Source organism: Oryx dammah, unplaced genomic scaffold (assembly GCF_014754425.2).
Source record: "Oryx dammah isolate SB20612 unplaced genomic scaffold, SCBI_Odam_1.1 HiC_scaffold_2, whole genome shotgun sequence".
NCBI lineage: Eukaryota > Metazoa > Chordata > Mammalia > Artiodactyla > Bovidae > Oryx > Oryx dammah.
The window spans coordinates 38,978,402-39,003,079 of record NW_024070186.1 but is presented as its reverse complement, the minus strand read 5'-3'; the positions used below and the strand labels follow the sequence as shown (position 1 = coordinate 39,003,079).

General features: G+C 36.5%; 1 protein-coding gene across 6 annotated transcripts in view; it reads right to left on the bottom strand.

Annotated features, from left to right (window-relative positions):
* Window positions 1-24,678, bottom strand: part of RNF13 (ring finger protein 13) — a 121,044-nt gene that overhangs the window by 84,280 nt on the left and 12,086 nt on the right. For 3 of the 6 annotated variants that reach the window (XM_040234681.1, XM_040234704.1, XM_040234696.1), the window contains exons 2-3: window positions 12,643-12,772; window positions 6,305-6,385 (exon numbers count right to left, since the gene is read on the bottom strand). In XM_040234681.1, the coding sequence (XP_040090615.1) occupies window positions 6,305-6,385; window positions 12,643-12,756 (195 nt within the window). In that variant the 5' untranslated portion in view covers window positions 12,757-12,772. Of the gene's footprint in view, window positions 1-6,304; window positions 6,386-12,642; window positions 12,773-14,819; window positions 14,888-24,678 lie in introns of those variants that run through there. The other 3 variants (XM_040234713.1, XM_040234690.1, XM_040234720.1) reach the window with 2 other exon arrangements.

The window sequence follows — 24,678 nt, the reverse complement described above, 5'->3', positions numbered from 1 at the left end:
CCACACCCACTCTCTTCTAATCTCATCTTTACATTAAACAAAATGATTTCTTATAAAATAATCCTAAAATTAACTAGTAAATTTATTTTCAAAGAATAGTATAGTTTGTGAAAAATTAACTGCCTTATAGCACTAATTTAAGAATAAAGATCAGAAGAAAAAAAAAACTAATTGTAAGAGGAAATCCTTTTATTTGTACCTTTGTCTGTCTATATATGAGGAAAGGCAGTCAAGGATGAATCTACCTGTGAAGATCTTTATCCTCTCTGTCTTCTCATTCACATGAAGAACTTAGGCTAAGTATCAGGTTACAAAAACACTGTATACAAACATCATGGTACCAGACTTCCCTGGTGGTCCAGTGACTAAGACTGTGCTCGCAGTGCTGGGGACCCTGGTTCGATTCCTGGCTAGGGCACTAGATACCACATACTTTAATTAAGAGTTCGTCTGTCTCAACTAAGACTTCATGCAGCCAAATAAATAAATACATGTCAAAAAAAAAGATCATGGTAAATCCAGCCCAAAAGGCCTTTTGCTGAAAACAAGATTTGCCATTGACAGGAATACTCAGGAAACCCCAAATACTAGGCTTACCTTTCAGAGATAATCTTGATTTGTATTTTTAATAATCATTATTATTCCCTCCACTTGTCAAAGCACTTCTTAAAAGAAAGAAACAAGAAACTTAGAAAACTTTGCTCCCCCTGAGACTGGCCTTTGGTGTATAACTGAATTATTCCAATGATATTGATAATATACAGAGAATCTAATCAGAAACTTTGTTAGCATTACTAATCTACATGATAAAATCTTAACTATGCAATAATGATGCTTCAGTAGTTGGGTATTCTTTCAAAAAGGTAAAAATAGGGGCCTATTTTACACTATACAATAAAATAATCCTGGGTAGATTAAAGACCTCCCAAGCATGGAGTGAAGGGCATGGGAAAAATTTACAAATTTTGCAGTAAACAGAAAAATATTTCAAGACCTCAGGGTAGGGAAGGATTACTTAAGATATAGAAAACTCAAAACATCCAAAAAAAGATGTCTGCATTAATTTAAACTTAGGCATAATTTTAAAAGGCAATTTTAAGTTAAACACAAAGAAAATATTTATAAGGCAATATAACTAAAAGATTAAGAAACCTGACCACCAAAGAATTGATGGTTTTGAACTGAAGTGTTAGAGAAGACGCTTGAGAGTCCCTTGGACTTCAAGAAGATCAAACCAGTCAATCCTAAAGGAAATCAGTCCTGAATATTCATTGGAAGGACTGATGCTGAAGCTGAAACTCCAATACTTTGGCAACCTGATGAGAAGAGCTGACTCACTGGAAAAGAACTTGATGGTGGGAAAGACTGAAGGTGGGAGGAGAAGGGGATGACAGAGGATGAGATGGTTGGATGGCATCAGCAACTCAATGGACATGAGTTTGAGCAAGCTTCGGGAGTTAGTGATGGATAGGGAAGCCTGGTGTGCTGCAGTCCATGGGGTCACAAAGAGTCGGACACAACTGAGCAACTGGACTAAATTGAACTAAAAGATTAGTGTCTGGACTCCTAAAAGTGGATATTTTAAAAATTTACAAACCAATACAAAAATGGGTTAAAAAACAGAAAAACTAGAAGCCTGCTTGACCAATAGTGCTATATCTCACTAATAATTATATAATGCTACACGCAGGTAGATGTGAGAGATGTGGGTTCAATCCCTGGGTTGGGAATATCTTCTAGAGGAGGGCATGGCAACCCACTCCAGTATTCTTGCCTGGAGAATCCATGGGCAGAGGAGCCTGGTGGGCTACAGTCCATAGGGTCGCAAAGAGTCGGACATGACTGAAGTGACTTAGCACACATACATGCACATCTCACTAATGCTTGATATCACTAAGTATTCAAGAAATAACAAGTAAAAGCAGAAAAATAGCACTTCATACCCCATCAAGTTGGCAGTCCTTTAATTCTGATAATAAGTCTTGGCAAGGATAGGCAAAAGAGTAACACTTACTTGTAAGTTTTTATTTTAGTGAGGCAGGAGAGAGAATGGAATTACAACATCAAGCTGAGAGGTTAAAGACCTTCTGCAGTGTCTAACGGGGACTCTCAGAAAGGAACTTCTTGTGAGGATCGAACTCTGGACAGTGAATACACCTTACGATGTCACTGTCAGGTCTCTTATAAGGTATTTAGACTTAAAGGAACATACTGACGTCATACATCTTCCTTTTGGATCTGAGGCACAGCCAATAAGGTCTCAAAAAAAAAAAAAAAAGGTTTTTCTGTTAAAGGTACTGGCTAAAACAGCCAATTAAAATATATAACCAAAAACAAAGAGTTTAGCCCAGGTAAAAATAACAAATCTTTCTTTTAAAACTTCAACAACACTAACAAGACATCTTAATTCTTGTAAAATTCACACTTTTACATTAAAGCTAAAATTTTCTTTTGTTACTATTAGGTTAATTGGGGCATATGTAAATGGAATGAAAACAGAATTTCAATTGATACGTTATATCATACATATCTAATCTTTTATAAATGGTGTAATTCAGTGATACTATTATAAAATCTACAGATTCTACAGAATTTTTTACTATATTTTATACTATTATAAAATATATAGATTCTATCTACAGAACATAAGCCTACAAAAACTATCCCAACTAAACACTCTGGACAAAGCTCAAAAGTAAAAATATTTCTCAGCTATATCTCTTAATGCTATAACCATACAACATTTTTAAATTAACTTGGTTATATTTTTAACACATCTGTTTAATCAGTTTTATAGACATTACACTACTGTGAGCCATGTCCACTTTATCGTCAAGTCCTCCTTGTAAACAATAAGAAGTAGGCTAGCATTTGTGAATTCTGATTCCGGGCAATGGCAAGCCAGTCATGCAACTATAAAAGTATCTATAGCTTTTGATCCAACAATTTGCAATTTGTTAGAATACTCTCTTTACTATCACTGCATTTCATCTATTGGGCTTGCCCTAGAATTACAGGGTAAAAGCAGGCAGATATTTAACACAATTTTTTTCCCCCAGGCAGTGAATAAACACACTTGTCAAAATACCTTTTAAACATAAACTAAATGTACAATGAGCTTCCCAGGTGGTTCAGTGGTAAAGAATCCACCTGCTAAAGCCGGGGACTCTGGTTCAGCCCCTAGGTCTGCAAGATCCCCTGGAGAAGAAAATGGCAACCCACTCCAATATTCTTGCCTAGGAAATCCCACGCACAGAGGAGCCTGGAAGGCTATAATCCATGGGGTCACAAAAGAGTAGGACATAACTTATTGACTAAACAACAAAATTCACAATAGCACAGAAGAGCTACAATAAGACTATGGTTATCAGGAGTTAATGAAACTCTTTAAAACAAGCTTACTAAGCAGAAAGGTTCTTCAGTGAAAAGGGATGGTCGGACTCTTTATGCTGAATGGAAGAAAGGCTGCCAACTCAAAATCGCTGATAATCAGAGAAATACAAATTAAAACAAGATAATTCTTTTGCCCATCAGATTGGCAAAAGTTTAAAAGATTGATAATATCCAGGACTGGCAAGGGTGTAGGAAAATGGATATTCTCATACCCATTAGTACAGCTTTTTAGAAAAGTAATTTAGTGCATCTAAGAAAAATTTTATATATAAATACCCATGCACTCATTTATTACATGTCCAAACCTCTATCTTAGCAAAATAACTGGCTTAGGTAAGAAACCAAAATATCTGAATATTTATTAATAGAATATGACTAATAAATGGTGGCCATTCATGTTACAGAATACCAAGCAAGGCTGCACAAAGATCTCTAAGACATAATGCTAATATGGGGAGGTGGGGGAATCAAATGTAAATACTATAGTGGATACTTTTCTTTCATAATGCCCCAATTTTTTGAAACCACTGTTCCCACACTATGATCCTACCTTCCCAAAGTAGACAAAAACAACAAAAATAACAATAACAACTATATTATCCAGCCTCCCTCACAGCCAGGTATTTCACTAGAGTATTAATATATAGCTAGTAACTGTGTGATCTCAGTTCAGTTGCTCAGTTGGGTCCAATTCTTTGTGACCCCATAGACTGCAACACGCTAGGCTTCCCTGTCCATCACCAACTCCCGGAGCTTGCTCAAACTCATGTCCATTGAATTGGTGATGCCATCCAACCATCTCATCCTCTGTCGTCCCCTTCTCCTTCTGCCTTCAATCTTTTCCACCATCACGGTCTTTTCTAACAAGTCGGTTCTTCTCATTAGGTAGCCAAAGTACTGGAGTTTCAGCTTCAGCATCAGTCCTTCCAATGAATATTTGGGACTGATTTCCTTGAATATCGGGTTTGATATTCAAACCTGGTTTGAATTTCCTGCAATTCAAAAGCATCAATTCTTCAGCACTCAGGGTTCTTTACGGTCCAACTCTCACATCCATACACGACTACTGGAAAAACCATAGCTTTGACAAGACGGACCTTCGTCGGGAAAGTAATGTCTCTGCTTTGTTAATATGCTAAGTTTGTCATAGCTTTTCTAGACTGTGTGGTCTGAAGTGAAGTGAAGTGAAGTCATTCAGTCATGTCCGACTCTTTGCGACCCTGTGGACTGTAGCCCACCAGGTTCCTCTGTCCATGGGATTCTCCAGATAAGAATACTGGAGTGGGTTGCCATTTCCTTCTCCAGGGGATCGAACCCAGGTCTCCTGCATTGTGGGCAGACGCTTTAACCTCTGAGCCACCAGGGAAGACTGTGGTCTAGAGTCTGTCAATTAGAAAAATCCAGGTGATAGATCTGAGGAAACGGTTTGGCAAGGGTATCTCTTTGACCAGCTTGGGTAGACACAGAGGCAGATTGTTTTAAGACCACAGAAGCTTCTTGGTCAGAGACAAGGTTCTGTGCTTTTCTCTGGCGGTCAGTGGCTGCCATCAATCCTTTATCATGGCAGTTCTACAAGGCACTTCTGGGTTTTATTGCTGAAACAGTCTGGAAACTGCTTCTCTTCTCCAGGCTACGATACTCTCAACATGCTATCCCTTCATAAATTCCTTTCTGGATAAATTAGCTAGAATGGGTTTCATTATAAAAATTAAGAAACCTTTCATATACATAATGATAACCACTTATGAACTTTACAAGTTCATAAATGTATGAACTAAAAAACACTACATATTTAGAAAAGGATCTGAAGACTGTAAGAGTACGTAACAACCTGATGATGAACTCTAAAGAAATACATATAGGTGAGGAAGAGGGTACAGGAACGCTTTTTCCTTTTTCCTCTATATACCTCTTTTCTGTTTAAATAGTTTTACAATGACAAATAGTTGTATAATACTGGGATTTTTTAAATAATTTAAAATCTTTGAAAAACTTAAAAACTGGTACATCCTTCCCAGAGATGCCTGGTATCCTAGTTGAGAATAACATTTTCATGGCACTTAAATACTGAATTTTAAAAATTTAGAACAAACTGAAAACATTCTGTGGTACATATATATACAATTTCATGTACTCTCACTTACATAACATAAAAACCTTATATGGGAGCACGGAAAGATTTTTTTAAGCATGACTCCAGAGGTAGAAGAGAAAGATAATAGTATGCAACTATAATACACAAATATAACTTTTGAAACTTTAAAGTTAAAAGATGAAGGACAATAATCTGAGGCATATAAGGCAAATAACAGATTAATACTTTCAATATATATTCTTACATAGCAATAAGAATGGACATTTTAATTTAAAAATGGGCAAAGTGCATTAGCAAAAATTGGACAAGCTAAATATCCACAGAAAAAAAATTATACAAAAATATTCAAAAATCCATAGTATTTCATGATATTGCAAAACCATGCAGTCACAGCAAACTAAAATGCAGATCCTTGTCTATTAGCATGAAAAGATGTTCTAGTTTACAATTAAGTAAAAATGGCATGTAACCAAGTGACATATTTCTATTAGTATTAAACGTAAGTTCATTATATGTACATAAATATATATGCACAAATATTTGTACATATATCTCAACAAACACATAGCACATATTCTAGAAGAACAGATCTGAAATATCAAATGCCAAATGCTAATAGCAGCTAGTTCAGAATTATAAAATACAATCACAAGTAATTTTTACACCTTGTCAATAGTCTGAGCCCTTTATGAATGAATATATATAGGTTTTATAAGTAACAGTAAGAAATATTTTCATTCTTTAAACAAATAAAGAGCAATAAAGATAACTTTATTAAATATCCTGTAATTTTAATCATAATTACTATTTTCTTACCTTTAAACCTTCAGCTGGAAGTCTATAACCAAACCTTGCTGGAAGGTCATCAAATGTCTGAGATGCATTTTCAAAATTATACTAAATATAAAATTAAAAACAATCAAGTTACAACCAATATGCATATAACATTAAAAACAAAAAGTTTTTAAAATTATTTAAATTGTCATTTCCATGATTCTGATTTACTATCACAGCTTATCACAATTCAACTTTGTAAATGTATATCCACTAAGAAAGGAATATATGGATAAAATTTACTATATATATAACTGTTTCAATTGGATTCTGATTTCATGTAATTATTATTAAACAGAAGCAATAATTCTGTAACATTTAACTACCTACTGTTTCCCTGAGTTTTTCCCCATAGACAATTCCCTAGCAAAGAATTTTCTAGACAGATTATTTTCCAGCAAGAATTCCATTTTATTTTCTCTATATTATAAAGGTCTAGATATAAAGGAAGAGATTTACTGGATTTCTGGATCTAGCTTTGAAAGATGCCTTTTCCCCAGAGAAAGAAGGAGTATCAAACCATCCTTTTAAGACTGCCATTTTTTAAGTAATCTGAACACTTTTATTCAGGACTGAAAATGAAAGATCTAAACTCAATGAAATACATACACATAGAGAGCTGAAGGTATTCAATCTCTTTAATAACTACTCCCCCATTCCTTATAGATACAGATTCCTGTTCTACAATATTTCAGTCCTCCACCAAAACAGAACAAAACAAGGATCTGCTATACTTTTGTAATGAAAGATAACAGTAATGATAACTGTAAAGTGAGATTACTGTATTATTTAAGATGCTGTATTCAACGTACTTTAAGGAAAACAAAAGAAACAAGGAAGATGTGAAACTAAACAAAAATGGTAAACAAGTAACTTTTGAAACAGGTGAAATTTACACAGTGAAACAGAAGTTAAGGTAGCTGTCAGTAAACTGTAGGCCAAAGACAGAAAAAACTGAACACAATTAGTTTGAATATAGATTAAAAGGATGGAACAAAGCAAGAGTGCTGTGTATAGACAGCACAAGACAGAAGGATGATGCGAATCTTAAATATTCACAACATGGATTAGATCACACATCCAGACTGCTGTCCTTAAATTAAACACCCACTGGAGATCCTCATTCTAGCCTCATGTGTCATTTGCCAGAGACAGGTGGATCAACAGTTCTGCAGGTTAACAGCAAATTACAGCTGTGTTCAGATGTAAATACCTCAGGTCTCTCCAACAGAGCAAGCAAACACTGGATCCAGACACTTTCCATCTGTTAAGTCCCCTTGTTCATCCTCAACTATACTGTAAACATACTGTTCACCAGGGAAAGTGGATGCAGCATACAGACTTGTTATTGTTTAGTCGCTAAGTGGTGTCAGATGCTTTGTGACCCCATGGCCTGCAACCCGACAGGCTCCTTCTGTCCACGGGGCTTCCCAGGAAAGAATACTGGAATGGGTTGCCATTTCCTTCTCGAGGGGATCTTCCCAACCCAGGGATCAAACCCTCGTCTCCTGCATTAGCTGGCGGGTTCTTTACCACTGAGCTATCAGGGAAGCCCAGCATAGAGACAAACTATGGACAAACTAATAACAGGAAATTCAGGATTTGGGTAGTGTGACTCTTCACCCTATCCTGAGTGTATTAACATACCCATCTTTTATCAATGCTTCTCACTGTATGTTTGTAATAAATTCAATAAACTGAAACTCAACTATCCAGATTTGATCACTGAACCTATCCTGTTACCTTTGGGATAACCAGCCTGGAAGTATACTTGAAAGCCAGCAATGCTTCAGAGTAAATTCTTATTTTAAAAACAATTCATATTTGCAGAGTGCTTTATGGTTTACAATGGAGAAGGAAATGGCAACCCACTCCAGTACTCTTGCCTGGAAAGTACCATGGACCAAGGAGCCTGATAGGCTACAGTCCATGGGGACACAAAGAGTTGGACATGACTGAGCAACTTCCCTTTATGGTTTACAAAGTGCTTTAGTCAATAAAGTGCTTTTACCTCCATCATCATAATGTATCATTTAATCTCTCAATTAAAACATCCTTCTTTAATTGATTTGATTAAATCATGATCAGCTTTGAGCTTGAGACAGCCATTTAACTCCTCCAAGGCCAAAGACACTTGGCCTCTATTTAAGGAAATAGATCTAGATCAACACAAAGAAAAAGACAGATGTGTACAGGCAATACTTTTTCTAAAATGTACTTTTAAGATTAGGAAATGAAAAGCCTACAGCTGTGCTAAAGTACTCTTTTATAACTTCCTACTACTGAGGAGTTTCATGCTTTTGGCTAGAATTTCAGAAATAAAATATCTAGCTTCAACTATAGTACTTGTAACACTGGGACTTGGAATCCAAGTTTTGTTAGTGAGTGAGTGTCATTTTGAAATTGCTTTGCCACTCCTCAAGAAAGCAAAATGTTATTTTGCTCACACTGCTTTTTACAATCACATTGTAAAAAAAAAAAGTTTCTATCATGAACAAGACAAATAGAAAAATCTTTAGTACAAAAGTACTTTACTTTTTTAGTACAGTGGGGAGCAAGGGGGCCACTGCTGCTCATGAAATTAAAACACACTCACTGTTAAAATAGAAATAAAATTATTCCTCTCTGGAATCCCAGGCTCAATGATTACTGTGCTTTGGTTTTAATCTACTTATTTTGAAAAAGTCTCTTCCTAACTAGTTCTCCTTGACAGCAGCCCTAACAGAAATTTAATTCAATTCTGTTGTTCACTCGCCAAGTTGTGACTAACTCTTTGTGATCCTATGGACTGCAGCATGCAAGGCTCCTCTGTCCTCCACCATCTCCCAGAGTTGCTCAAATTCATATCCACTAAGTCAGTGACGCTATCTAACCACCTCATCCTCTGCTACTCCTTTCTCCTTTTGCTTTTAATCTTTCCCAGCATCAGGGTATTTTAATTCAATTTAAAAAGCAACAAATAGCTAACAATTATGGACCATTTAAGATATCATGCTAAATATTTATTCAGGTATTCACTTACTTAATCTTTAGGACAATACTATTAAGTCATCTATTATTATCACCATTCTAATTTTACAGACTGACTATAGAATAAAATACCCTGCTTGAAAATAACTTGCTCTCATAAATAAGAAGAACCAGGATTCAAATCCAGGCAGTCTGGCCTCAGAACCCTGGCTCTCAACCCACTGCCCTATACTGTCTCTTCTCCAATCTCATTTTCCTAAGTAAAGTGAAATTTAAGAGATGTTATATCATTTGTCCAAGGACATGGAGTCACAGAATGGTAGGAGTGGAATTCAGCCCAGACTGTAATTCCATTGCTGGAGCTCTTAACTTACCTTTCTGTATGATCCAATCTATCCACATTACAAACCACTAGGGGCTTCTCTCCTAACTCTGTCCATTGACCCCCTGAACACCTACCAAGCAATGAAATGTCTCTAACAAATCTCTACGACAGAATCAAAGGGCAGATTGGAAATAAACAAAATTGGGTTGTTTGACTCTCTGAAATACATAAGATGAATACTACTTCTCAACAAGATCATGGTCCAGCTTGAAGCTAACTAGTCACTGTAGCCTATGGACCTCAGAATATTCAACATTCATCTGGTTGTCTCTAAAGTATAAGGTCCCTGCCAATTCTAAAGCTCCATGTTTCTAGATATAAACTTACAAATTAATAATTTCATATTTCCTTTTGGGTTAAAGAGTTCCAAGGAATAAATGCTATTAAAAGAAAATATAAAAGAAGGAAATCTCCAAGGAAAAACTATTAATCAACTCAAATATTTACTGAACTCCTCCTGTGTGACTCTTACGAGGTACCAGAAACATAAAGTTTAGTAAGATACAGTCTTGTCTTCCAGGTACCCATGGCCTAGGCACTTACTGACCAGTCAGCAATACACTGCATAGTAGCATCTCTGAATCCTATATGTGTGTGAGTCTCTCAGTCATGTCCAGCTCTTTGCAACCCTTTGGACTGTAGCTTGCCAGGCTCCTCTGTCTATGGGGTTTTTTAGGCAGGAATACTGGAGTGGGTTGCCATTTCCTCCTCCTGAGGACCCTCCTGACCTTGGCTTGAACCCGTGTCTCCTCTGTCTCCTGCACTGCAGGCAGATTCTTTACCCACTGAGCCATCAGGGAAGCCCCCCATATCCTCTCAGAACTCACCAACTAGTTGGACAAAACTGTTGCCAGCAAGTTAACAGTCAAGCGGGAGAATTTAACTGCCAAAAACAAAATCATCTGGCATACAAACAACATGACTTAACACTGACTATAGCTTTTCAAAAGCAACATTCTAACACCTGTCCAAAATGGAGCCAGAATCAACCTGATTTCCAACTTACTTAAATTTTATTATTACAAATACAGATTACAGTGATGTTCTTATTCAATTAAAAGAAAGAGCTAATGTTTTCAACCTTTTAACTCACTTCCTCTGAATGGCTGTGTTACCCACATCTGGTTCCTCTGCCTCAATTTTTAGTTCCCCTTTTATCCTAGACACATGACCCCACAACTGACTCCCCACCAGCTATCTCTGCATTAATGTCAATATAAAGACCAGATTCAAGTAGTTCTCATGCTGAATAGTTCCTTCACTAGAAGACATCAACATACATTCCACACTAACCTGCCTGAGGCACAGGCAACACCGCTGGCAAGGACTGATTGTTCTTCTATCTCTAATATTTTGTGATGTATCTAAATTTAAAAACACTACTTAAGGGACTTCTCTGGTTGTCCAGTGGTTAAGAATCTGTGCTTCCAATGCAGGGGGCACAGGTTCCATCCCTGGTTGTGAAACTAGATTCCATATACTGCAATGAAAGCTCCCTCCCACACATGGCAACTAAGACTTGGCACAGCTAAATAAATAAATATATATATTTTAAAAATACAACTTAAACAGTCACATAAGACCAAGGGAGTGAGTGAAAGATGATGAGAATGATAATTATAATGAAGATAAAAAGATAAAACATTTACTATGTGTAGACACTATTCTAAACAGTTTACCTTATTTAATCATTATAACCCTCCAGTTAAAAAATTAAAAACGGAGGCATTTAGAATGACAAAGAATTTTTATCCATATCACATAGCCAGTCATATTCCCAGAGCAATCCACTGAAAATCATTTAACCCTTCACATAGCTGAGCCATAGAATAGGTAAACAATTTACTTCAGGTTAAGGAAAAAAAAAAAAGAATCTGCCTACAATGCAGAGACCCCAGTTCAAGCCCTGGGTTGAGAAGATCCCCAGGACAAGATTCCCTGGCAATCCACTCCAGTATTCTTTCCTGCAGAATCCCATGGACTGAGGAACCTGGTGAGCTATAGCCCATAGGGTCACAAAGAGTCAGATACCACTGAGCAATTAACACCTCTACCTCAGGAGAAAAGGAAAGAAAGAAAGACAAGGAGTGGCAGATGTCAGAACAGAGGGGAAAAAAGGTATGGAAACCAGCCTGGCTTTCTAAAGTTCTGCAGTGATTCTAGGCCCTTCCACAAGTGCCACAGTATGAAAAAGCATGGCTGAGGACCACAATAAAGTTTGGTCAGCAACAATTTTGGCCCTTCTCTTTCTTACCTAATATTAATAAGCAAATTGCTTGCATCCGGAAAGAAAAAAACCAATAAATCCTTAGCATAGTACCAAGAGTATAGGTGTATCCACACGCACATATCACATGTACAGATACAGTTAATTCTTTTTCTAGCTTCACAGAAATGAGAAATAGTAAGTATCTACACATCCCGGTACAGAGGACAGTAAGACAGTAGCTCAGAAAGGACTAAAAGATTTTGATGAGCAGCCTTCTTCTCTAAAAATTTTTCTACCCACCATCAAAGATAAAATCATTAGGCTTCTCCTCTGGACTCATTAACATTAAGTTAAAAACTTTTATGGCCATTTGTACAATTTTTTAAAATATCACTATCAAAGTCATTACAGATACACTGGTGACCAGGAAAAAACAGTAAGATTCTATGTAAACACATAGCATGTAAATCAATGTGGGCACCAGCACTCAAAAGAGAGCACAAACACTCTCACAAGCAACATTTATCAGGTACTTATTGTACATGAGATCTTATGTTAGAGATCAACCAACTAAAAAACGAGCACTTAACACTCTCAAGTAACAAATTCGTGTATGAACTTACATGTTTGTAAGTAAACACTCTGTAAGATTTCATTATTTCATTATTCACTCTATCATTTAGAACTAAAACAAAAAACTTTTCTTTAAGGGATGTTTTTAGACATGAACAAGTTTTACTGTTTAAATTTACTTACTGCTAAAATGTCTGCTTCTACAGGCAGGAGGTTTAAGAATGCAAAGAGCTGGACAGTCAAGATGGTATAGACTTGTGTGGCCGACAGCATGAGCATCCCTATGGAGAGCAGCATCTCGCTGTAGAATCACCTGGAAGACAAGCAGAGGAGTAACAGTAAGTTCTGGGGCTTCGTCTCTGAAAATAAGTTATATGATAGATTCATTCCTGATATCCAAAAATATCTTTTAAATTATAAACATGGATTAACATTAAAATGAAACCAGTACTTCAAAAGCGTAACTGTTTACACAGATTTGGACATTTAAGTAAACACTCAGTGTTAGTCAATACTTAACTCATGGTGACTAAGTTCTGTTTTAGCTACAAAATAAAGATCCTCCCGCAGTTCTCACTTTATAGTGTGTGTTAGCTGCTCAGTGTGTCTGACTCTATGTGACCCTAGCCCGCCAGGCTCCTCTGTCCATGGGATTTCCCAGGCAAGAATACTGGAGTAGGTATAGTACAGCTTGTCTACTGACTCAATTGTGGGAGAAACTAGATTTCAATCAAAATAATGATTTAAAAATGCACAAGCACCTTGACTTAACATTTTTTACAATCTTAAAGAATTACGGTAATTTTAAAATATAATTTGTAAATGTACATTTTTATTTATCTTTGAATATTATACCCACATTAGAGAATTTTTTTAAAAAACAGCCATTTATTATAAAGTAATACTTTTTGTCCTTTCCCTCCTAACAATACATAACACAGCTTTTTGCCTCTCTATCTCCCAATGGCACTAGTGTAGCTACCTCTCCCAACCTCATCCAATTTTCTACATGAATCTTTATCTTACAGCAAAAAAGATGCCATGAAAGAACTAAATGGTAAAGTACCAAAATTCTCATTGGGAAGCCTCAACCAACTGTATAGTATACTTTTTAAATGGTGAGAATGAAGTATGCAAAGACAAGACCTATATAATGAATTATTTCTTTATCACAAATTCATATAATAACAATTTTGATGACGACTGCTGCTTGTAAGGCTTTAGACTTAGAGACTACCAGATAGACTCAAACTCTGACTCTTTCAAACACACTGGAAGAGAAATATTCTTGAATAATTTTTGAACTACTGTCTTGCAAAAGCCATTAATAGCAGAAATGAAATAAAGGTAAAAATACATTAAATGTATAGATTTGTTCAACAAAGACAAAAAATAAATTAGTGGTTGCCTGGGAATGGGGCTAAGAGGGAGACAGGGGGACAGATAGGAATGGAAATGACTGCTCATGGAAATGGGGTTTCTTTTCAGGACAATGAAAATGTTCTAAAATTAAGACTGTGCTGATGATTGCACAACTCTATAAATTTACTTAAAATAACTGCACTTTTCACTTTAAATGGGTAAATTTTATGGTGTATTATATAATTCAATAAAGCTGTTTTCAAGATTTATAGATTTACTGATATGAATGTCTTAGGTAAAATACATTTTTATAATATATCTCTGTTGAGAAAAAAGTTAAACACAGCAGGCCTGAGACTGCTATCCTTAGAAGGATCTGCTTGCAAGGCTGGCCAACTGCTGGCATCTGAGAACTTAAGATTTCAGGAGGATTGCTATCAGTCCTTGATAAGAACAGCTCATTGTGTCTAAATGCCGCAAACAATGTGGTTTATGGTGGACACCTGCTTCCTTTCTGGGAGTCTGAGAATTTGGTACATGCTGGGTGGAGGGCGCCTACCTCAACAGCCCTCACTCAGTACAAACCCTGAGCACTGAATCTCTAATGAGCTTCCTTGGTAGACATTTCACATGTGTCATCATAACTCATTGCTGAGAAATTAAGCATATCCCCTGTGACTCCAGAGACTCTTATAAAGCTCACACCTGGTTTCTTCTGGACTTTTACTCCATGTACCTCTTCCCTTTGCTGATTCTACTCTGTACGCTTTCACTTAATAAATCAGAATCATGAGTAGTCATATGCTGAGTCCTGTAAGTCCACTAAGATAGCAAAGGAGTGAACTTGGGGGTGGTCTTGGGGACCCCCATCAGAACCACAGTATACCATTTCTGGGCAGAAATCACACCATAAAAACATAAAAATCCTTATAAAATAAAGTGTGGTTGCTACTAAATTTTACTAGAAAGAATTAGTATACAATATACTGACCACTGACCTGTTTGGCAAAGTTACTCTGAATAAGAAGTATGACGTCACTCGTAAAGTTTTGGAATTCCCAGCTAACTTTAGGGGAGGGAGAGGAAGAGAGAATTTAGAGGGAAAATAACTCTAATGATAGGAATAATAATAATCCCAACAACTATAACTGACCACTTACTAAGTGCCAGGCATTGCTCTAGGCATGTTATTGAATTTAACTCATCTAATCCTAACAACACACTATTAGGTGTCATTTCATAGTTGGGAAAACTCAGGCCCTATTAAGTAACTTGTCCAAGATCAAATAATGAATAATAGCAGAGCCAGTATTCAATCCCAGGCACTCTGCCTCTGAAGTCTACATGCTAAAGCCCAACTGAAAATAGCATCAATACCCAAGGCCAGTGTCCAAAAGGCAAAGGAACAGACCTATGCCCAAACAGGCACTCAAGGACGTCAGTCCAGTGTTCACGGCACAGGGGTCACTGTGGAATCAACTTCCTCTGCTGTGTGTGTGTCTGTGTGTGTTTTTAATAGCATCAAGTAGGTTCTGGCTATACATTTTTGCTTTTATTGCCTTTTTCAAAATAACACATTCAGGAGTTTCTAAAGTCTATTTACAAAACTAATTCTTATTCTAATTTCATAAAAATTGACATCATTCATAATCACCAAATAAAAGAATAATCAGTGTCTATATTTTGAGGTATAACCTCCCATTCTTTTAGCTATATGCAAATTCAAACATATATATTTAGCAAAACTGGAATACACTATACATGTTTTGTTAACTATTATTTTCATTTACTGCCTTATCAATATTTTCCTAATTCATTACTACATTCAAAAAAAATTTAAATCACAAACCCTGTACCATTAACATCCCCTCAAGAACCCTAACAGACATGAGGCCCTCTAGGGGTTCCACCCCTTTCAAATATTTTAAAATCATTTTATATATTGGGCCTGCATATCTGACTGTTATATATTGGGCCTGCATATCTGACTGATATATAAAATGAAAACTACTGGTGTAAAACATGGCGTATAATGACCACAAGATACTTTGTACAGATATTCTTTAATAGATTTAATGGAATCCCTATTACTGGAGGCTGAATTAGCTTCCTGCTTTAAACTTTTTATTTTATATTGGAGTATAGCTGGTTAACAATGTTGTGTTAGTTTCAGGTGTAAAGCAAAGTGATTCAGTTATACATACACATGTATCTATTCTTTTTCAAATTCTTTTCCCATTTAGAAGGCTACAGATTATTGAGCAAAGTTCCCTGTGCTATACAGTCAGTCCTTGTTGGTTATCCATTTTAAATACAGTAGAGTATACATGTCAATCCCAAACTCCCTAACTATCCCTCCTCCCTACCCTTCCTCCAATAACCGTAAGTATGTTCTAAGTCTGAGTCTGTTTTGTAAAAAAGTTCATTTTTTTTTTTTTAAGATTCTACATGTAAGCAATATTATCTCTTTCTCTGTCTGACTTACTTCACTGACTATGACAATCTCCAGGTCCATCCATGTTGCTGCAAATGGCATTATTTCATTCTTTTTAGTAGCTAAGCAATATTCCATTGTATATACATATACCACATCTTATTTAGCCATTCATTTGTCAATGTAGTTGCTGTTCAGCTGTGAAAGTTCTTTATATATTCTGCATATATTTCCCTTGTAAGATATATGATTGAAAAACATTTTCACCAATTCCATGGGTTTTCTTTTCACTCTTCATAGTGTCCTTTGATGCACAAGTTCTTGAGGAACCAGGGACTTCCTTGGTGGTACAGTGGTTAAGACTCCACACTTTCAAAGCAAGAGGGTGTGGATTCAATCCCTAGTTGGGAAATAGGGTCCCACATGCCAGGCAGCACAGCCAAAAGAATAGTAACAGTAATAATTTAATTTTGAGGAACAACCCTTAATTCTCTTGGCCTTCTGAATTTGAGTACCTTGGGGGCTACATGTGATTATCCATATGGCTTAAGAGCACAGACGCCAGTTATTCATCAAATGCTATTCTGATCATTGCAAAATTTAAAACTTCCCCAAGCAGCAGAATAAATCCTAACCTCACATTTAAATTTGTGACAATATCATGCAACTCATCTATACAAAATTCATTATAAACTTTTTACATTCTAAATGTTACAGATGGAGATGCATTTAGTAAGTGTTTAAGACCAACATTACTTTCAGGAATTTGCTTTTCAAATAACCTTTAACTCTGAAGATGACATATCTGACATCAACTGGCTCAGTGCCAAAAAACACTCATAAAACAGCTAACCATCTCCGTAAGTATGACTCTGACTAAGCTCATATTGCATTGGTTCTCAAACTATTCTTGCGTATCACTAGGATTTCAAAAACTTGACCAAAATAACCCACTGCTAAAATAATAGTAATCTTTTCCTAACTTGAAAAATGATTTGTGAAGTCGCTCAGTCGTGTCCGACTCTGTGCTACCCCATGGACAGCAGCCTACCAGGCTTCGCCGTCCATGGGATTTTCCAGGCAAGAATACTGGAGTGGGCTGCCATTTCCTTCTCCAGGGGATCTTCCCAACCCAGGGATCGAACCCGGGTCTCCTGCATTGCAGGCAGATGCTTTACCGTCTGAGCCACCAGGGAAGCCGAAAAATGATTTACTAGGTAGTAATTTCAATTTATTTTTCTCCAAAAATGTATCATATACTTCAAAACTACATCAGAAGAGTATGTCCTATAGAAAGCACTAACAGAAAAAAAAATCTGAAACAGCTAGTTAACTATTTTACTGTAAAATTTATAATAGCCAAATCACATTTTAGTAAAGACTTGTAAAAAAATTTTAAAAACCAATGAGCTCGTCATGTTGTTTACATAAAATTACATAAAATTTTACATAAAGTTAGATAAAATTTCCTCCAGAACAGTGTTCTCAATTCATACACATGAATATATCAATAACTTTATAATATGACTTGTAAGAGTTCAACTGAGAACTACTGAACATATCTACAGTTAAGTTCCCATAAAGCATACTTTTCAATGCTTTTAAAGAAATGGTTGAGCCACTATCATGAGCAAAAGTGTTACAATGGGGAAAAAAATGACAACATCAGGGCTTAACTTTTTAAGCAAAAATAAGATACTCAATAGTTCTTTGCAGAGGAGCTGAAGGTTGCCCAGCTAATTTCTTTAACATGAAGTCAGCTAAACTAAAAGCAAGCCTCACCTAAGATTTTTTACTTTTACTGTCAACCAATGCAAGCTTTTTTCAGATTCCATGACAAACTGATTTTTCAAACAAATGAAACAAATAAACCAAAACTTTAAGAGGTTAGCAAACAGGTTTCTCCCTCTGGGACTCATACAAACTATTCCCGTTGTTTAGTGTGTACCATGATCCCAAACCAGACAAGGACAACACATATGTGCAAAAAAAGTTATAGGCCAATAGACAGGTAGATAAAACACAGATACAAAATCCTCTACAATATTCCAGCAAACTGAATGCAGCAACATTTAAAAACATATTCAAACCATATTGATTAAAACCATAATGAAGTGGAATTTATTTCAGGGACGAAAGAATGGTTCAACATCTGCAAATTAATGCAATTACATGATATTAATAAATGAAAGATAAAAGTCATTTGATCATTTCAACAGATACAGAAAAAGCATTTGACAAGATTCAAAACTTATTTACATAAAAACTCAATAAAATAGGTGTAGAAGGAATGTATTTCAACATAACAGAGGTTACAAAAAAAATCCACAATTAATATCACACTCAACAGCAAAAAACTGAAAGTTATACCTCTAAGATGAGGAGTCAGACAAAACGCCCACTTTTGCCACTCTTATTCAACATAGTACTGGAAGTCCTAGCCAGAACAATTAGGCAAGAAAAAGAAATAAAAGGCATCCAAACTGGAAAGGAAGAAGTAAAACCATCACTATTTGCAGATGACATGAACACAGGATATGAAGCAACATCTTTCCAAAGAAGACACACAGATGACAAAAAGGCATATGAAAAGATGCTCAACATCACTAATTATCAGGGAAATGCAAATCAAAACCACAATGAGATAACACCTCACACCGATCAGAATGACTATTATCAAAAAGCCAAGCAATAATAAGTGTTAGTGAAGACATGGAGAAAAGTGAACCCTCAAACACTGTTACTGGGAATGTAAATTGATGCAGTCATTTTTTATGGAAATAATATGGAAAGTAATATGGAGAGGCCTCAAAAAATTAAGAGAACTACCATATGATCCAGCTACACTTCTGGATATTTATCCAAAGAATATGAAAACACTAATTCAAAAAGATATATGCACCCCTGTGTTCACTGCAGCATTATTTATAATAACCAAGATATGAAACAACCTAAATGCCTGTCAACACGTGGATAAAAAAGATTTGGTAAGCATACAGAATACTGCTTAGCCATTAAAAAAAAAAAATCAAGTCTTACCACTTATAACAAGACACATGGACCTTGAGGATATTATGCTAAGTGAAATAAGTCAGATGGAGAAAGAGAAGTGCTATATGATTTCATGCGATGTGGATTATAACTAACTAACTAAAGGAACAAACCAAATGAAGATAATCAGTAGTTACCAGAGTGGAAAGGGGCTGAGGAAAGACAAAATGGGAAAATGCATCAAATGCTGGGTGACAGATGAAAATCAAACTTTCAGTGGTGAGCATGCTGTAGTATGTACAGAGATCAAAATATAATGTAAGCATGAAACATAATGTAAGCATAATCCAGTGTTACCTCAATTTAAAAATACACTGACATAATATAATCAAGGATATTTCTACTACTAAGTGGCGAAAAGTCAGGTCCTGTTCTTCCTCCAATCTGTTATCTCCCTTGTCCTTATACAGACATAGGCAATGAGCTATCCTTTTTGATAATAAACTTTATTGACCATTATGCATTAAAGTAGAATTAAATTTTTGCATGGGCATATAATGTAGTTCCGTACAATAAGGAAAACAAATCACAGCTGTATGACTAATACAGATGAATTTCATAAGAACAACCCTGAGCAAAGGAAGCAAGTCACCAAAAGGCGAACACTATGATTCTACTCACATGAAGTTCTTTAAAAGACAAAACAGAAGATATTCTGTACAGATTCAATTTAAGAGGTAAAAAGGTAAAGAAAAATGAGGACATTATCATCATAAAAATCAAGATTGTGATACCCTGAGGGCAAGAAAGGTAAGGAAGGGGGTGTGACCAAGAAACAGATGCTTCTGGGATGCCAGCAATACTCCACATCTCAACCTGGGCTGTCACGAGATGGGAATTTGCATTATAATTGTTCTTGAAGCCATATACAAATGTTTTGTGCATTTTCTTCTATCTATGGTATCAATTTTTTTTTTTTTTTTTTTTTGCCACACAATGCTGTAAGTGGGATCCTAGTTCCTCAATCAGGGATAAAACCATGCCCCCCGCATTGGAAGCTTGCAGTCTTAACCACTGGACCACCAGGGAAATCTCCCTCTATTTTTAAAAGGAAAAAAGGCAAAAATAAAGCAGCTTGTCTTTAAAACAAGATTTTGTTTTGCTTTGTTTTTCTGACGACATGGAAATATTATGAAAGCTAGCAAGCAGAAGCCTATTAAGATCACACATACTGAATCAACAAACAATAAGCAACTACTAAAAACCAGACATGTTCAACCCAGAGTTGTTATCTTCTCAATTCAGTGCACGTGAGATGGGATCTAGTAACGTGTCTATAGCACATATCATCCAGGGGCTTGTGGTAAAAATAAATATTCCCAGGTCCCTCCCCAGAGATTCAGACAGAAGACTTATAATTTTACTTCTTAAAAACGTCTCCTAGTGAATCCACATGATCAAGCCAAATTTGAAAAACACTGTTCTCAACTATAGACTGGCAAGTACTGTAGCAAGTCATTATTCATAAACTTCTTGTAAGTCAAAGAGGAGTGGGGTAGAGGGTCAAATTAGAGCAAGAAAAAGGAGAACGGAAGGAAGGAAGAGAAAGAAGGGAGGGAGGGAAGTAGGAATGTAAACAAAAAATAAACATATTTCTCTTCAATACCACCGTTGTCACCAGTGCCAATGCCAACCCCAGCAACAAGCCAGGCAGCAAACAAGAAAGACAACTGACAATGAACTGCTTTCATAACTTTAGACTCTTAAGCATCATTTGGGCAAACACTGTAGAAACTTACGGTTTTCTAGGTTATCAAATCAGGCCCAGCAGAGACTTCCCTGGTGGTCCAGTGGTTAAGACTGTGAGCTTCCAATGCTCAGACTCCATGTACCCTGGTCAGGGAACTACGAGTTCACAAGCTACAACTAAAGATCCCACATGCTGCAGCTAAAATTGAAGATCTCAAATGCTGCAACCAAGACCTGGCACAGCCAAATAAATAAATATTTAAAAATATATGCATCAATACTTCATGCCTAGTGTATCTATACTTCAAAATACCAATCTTATGAATCAAATATTTTTATGATGCTTCACACACAAATATCAGTATCACCACTATACACAGATCAGTAGAGAATTTACTAATTTTGACATAAGCACTCTGCGCTTTTGACATAAGTATTTGATGTGAATGTTTTTCCATCTAATCCTCAGAATAACCTTGTCAAGTAAAACAAAAACACTGCAGAGAAAAGTAACTTGTGTTATCATTCCAGTTTCCTATTTTAGGGGACTCAATTTCTACGTGTAAATACTAGAATAAATGAACGAATTCTTATATCCATTATTCCCACTCCACCCTTTTCCTTTAATTTATGCATAATTTCTGAACAAAAAGCTGAGCATGCCCAATGCCCCATACACTGTTTGGGGCATGAAATTTATCCTACTAAATCAATGGTGTAAGAGTATGGGGTGCCAGATCAAGACATCCCATTCCCACTGATGATAACAACTGCTTCTTAAAATATCACTCCAAGACTCGGTTCTTGGCTTCTTTTCTGTATTACTGTTAAAAATATTTCATGTTTACATTAATAAGATGCATAAATACTATGAAATAAAACAACCTGTTAACATGTATGTATAAACTCTGGGTGGCAGGACTCTCATGATTTTATTTTACATTTACCTGCACATTTCAAAATAAACTTTCTAGAGTTTATTTCATTTTATATAACATATACCAAACAAAAACATTAACTTCAGTATGGCGATGGTTTCACTGTTATAAAAATATTTCAAAGCTAATAAAAGCATAAGCTTTAAATATGTATTATTTGCCAGCTGTAAGTCAATAAAGCCATTTGTAATTTTTTAAAGAAAAATAATTATTAAATTCTGATGGGAAAAATAAAGCTGAGGGAGAGTACCCCAAAAGACTAAACCTGGGAGAAGTGTCCCCTCCTCAAACCTGGAGCTTCTCACTGGTGAAGCACTGGTTGCAGCGCACGCAATAACAGAGAATTTCATCAGACTGTGCAAACCAGAGCTGGTCCAACACTGCCAGACAAGCAGGAAACTCTTCTCTGGAATGCAGGTGTTATGAGGTTGCTGAGCAAGTGTGCAGAGGTAGTCAGGACACTGCTACAGGCACGAGAATGCATAGTACGCGTGTGAAGAGAACTGTAGGAAACAATTCCCTGGGTAAAAAGCAAGCCAAGGCTGGTGCACAGGCATGCAGATATCAAGGCACTGCCTGCACAAGGCCTGACATACATGGTGTCCACTTTAGAAGGGCCATGGCAAGGCAGGTCTGGACCGGGACTGCAGGACCAGGGAGGGCCTGTTTACTCTGGGCATGTGGCTGAGGCAGAGCACCACCAGATGTCCCCAGGGAATGAGGGAGGGGACCAGGACACACACAGCTAGGGAAGGGAACACTAGGAAACTAAGAAGGAAAAAAATCCCTTCCCCTCCAGCATCCTGACCCCTTTAGCATCTAGTAAAGCTTAACATCATGCTCTTTGTAAAGGAGAAATGGTTAGAGTCCAGTCCATTACTGCAGAGCAGGTACTGAAGGGTGAATTTGGAGCAGAAAGAAAATGAATTGATAATTTACACAGTTACCTTTCTGCTCTTAACAGTATTTAAGTGAGACAGTGCTTCTCTCAAATACAGGGAAAAAGGAAAGTGAGTACATGGCCATGAGTGTTCATCATGGCCACTGGTGCAGAATCTGAAAGGGCACCCACAGTCTTTGATGTATCACTTATTTTTAAAAGTCACACAAATTTCTTATTCTAGTCTAGGTTATTATCCATGTATGTTTTAAAACAAAATGTTTTAACTTATGCAACAACTGATTGTTATGCTTATCAGCTTCTAGGGGTTGCCCAAGTTCCTTGGCTCAGGTGACCCATGCCCCATCTTCAAAGCCAGCAATGGTATATTGATTCCTTCTCATTATTACTTCATTCCAAACTCCTCCTCTGCCACTTTCAGGAAATCTTGTGATTACACTGGGCCTATGTGAATAACCCCCAGCTTCCCTGGTGGCTCAGTGGGAAGAATTCACCTCCAAATGCAAGAGACACAGGTTCGATCCCTGGGTCGGGAAGATCCCCTGCAGAAGGAAATGGCAACCCACTCCAGTGTTCTTGCCTGGAAAATCCCATGGACAGTGGAGCCTGGCAGGCTACAGCCCATGGGGCTGCAAAAGTCAGATAAGACTTAGCGACTAACCAACAACAATCACATCATGTCTGAGCATGTCTCTGTTTCCTGGCACAAGATTTTCTTCTCCCATCTTGTATTTTCCTTGCTGTGGCCCCCAAATCAGTCATTTCTCAAAGGAAGATATCCTTGTTTGTAGGAATCTTACACTAAAGTTTCTGGTGAGTACAAAATATGAGGTTAACAAATTACTTTCAAATGATTAAGGAAGGAAAGAAAAGGTTCCTGTACTATTCTAGAAATGAGATCATTTCAAAATTAAAATATACACATACATATTTTATATTAACCAACACAATTTCTTCCAAAACTCAAAACAAATTATTTGAGGCTTGTCTAAATACTAGCAGTACAGATGAATGAAAATATACCAGCTATAAAAATCACTGTGATTGCTCTCAGAATCTGAGAAACTGAACTCAGCTTTTGAAGCTGGAACTGCAAAGACCATGAGGAGAGTTGTAAAATATAGATCAAAGTTCTCGGCCAGGTAAATCCACCATTTACTGATTTAAGTTAATGCCACTTTAATCAGCCTCTAATCCTTATACATTATTCATTATATTGTTATCTAATAAAATGTTTATGGTTTTTTCTAATATTAAAAATTATGCTCAGTAGAAGATATGAAGAAAATACTGATTACCCAAAGGTTAACATTCACAGATGACATGAGTGTCCATCCCCATGTGTTCTGGTTTATTCTCACAGGTCCCTACACACCCTCGCTCTCCAACCTTTCAGCTCTCCTTCCTTACCACCACCCAGCCGACCCATAAGGGCCCAGTTCACCCAACATATTACGGCACAACAGCAACAGCACTGTCATTGATACACTCCTTAATCAGATACCACAATTTCTTAAAAGTCTACTCCCTTATTCTGTATCACCCACATCATTCACACTGGTTCTACTTCTCTGATCCAACCACTACTGGCAGTTTTTTTTCCAATCCATATTTTATTATCATTTTTATACTTATTGTATTATGACTTGTATGCTTTTTTACTTAAAGTTGTATCATTTTCCCTTGTTATTAAAACTCTTCATAAACATTTTGTTAACAGCTGCTGAATGTTACATTATATGGCTAAATCATGACTTTCTCTAACTTTCCCTCAACTGTTTAATATTAAGTTGAATCTACCTATTGCAATTATAAATAATTCTATGATAAATATAAATCTCTTT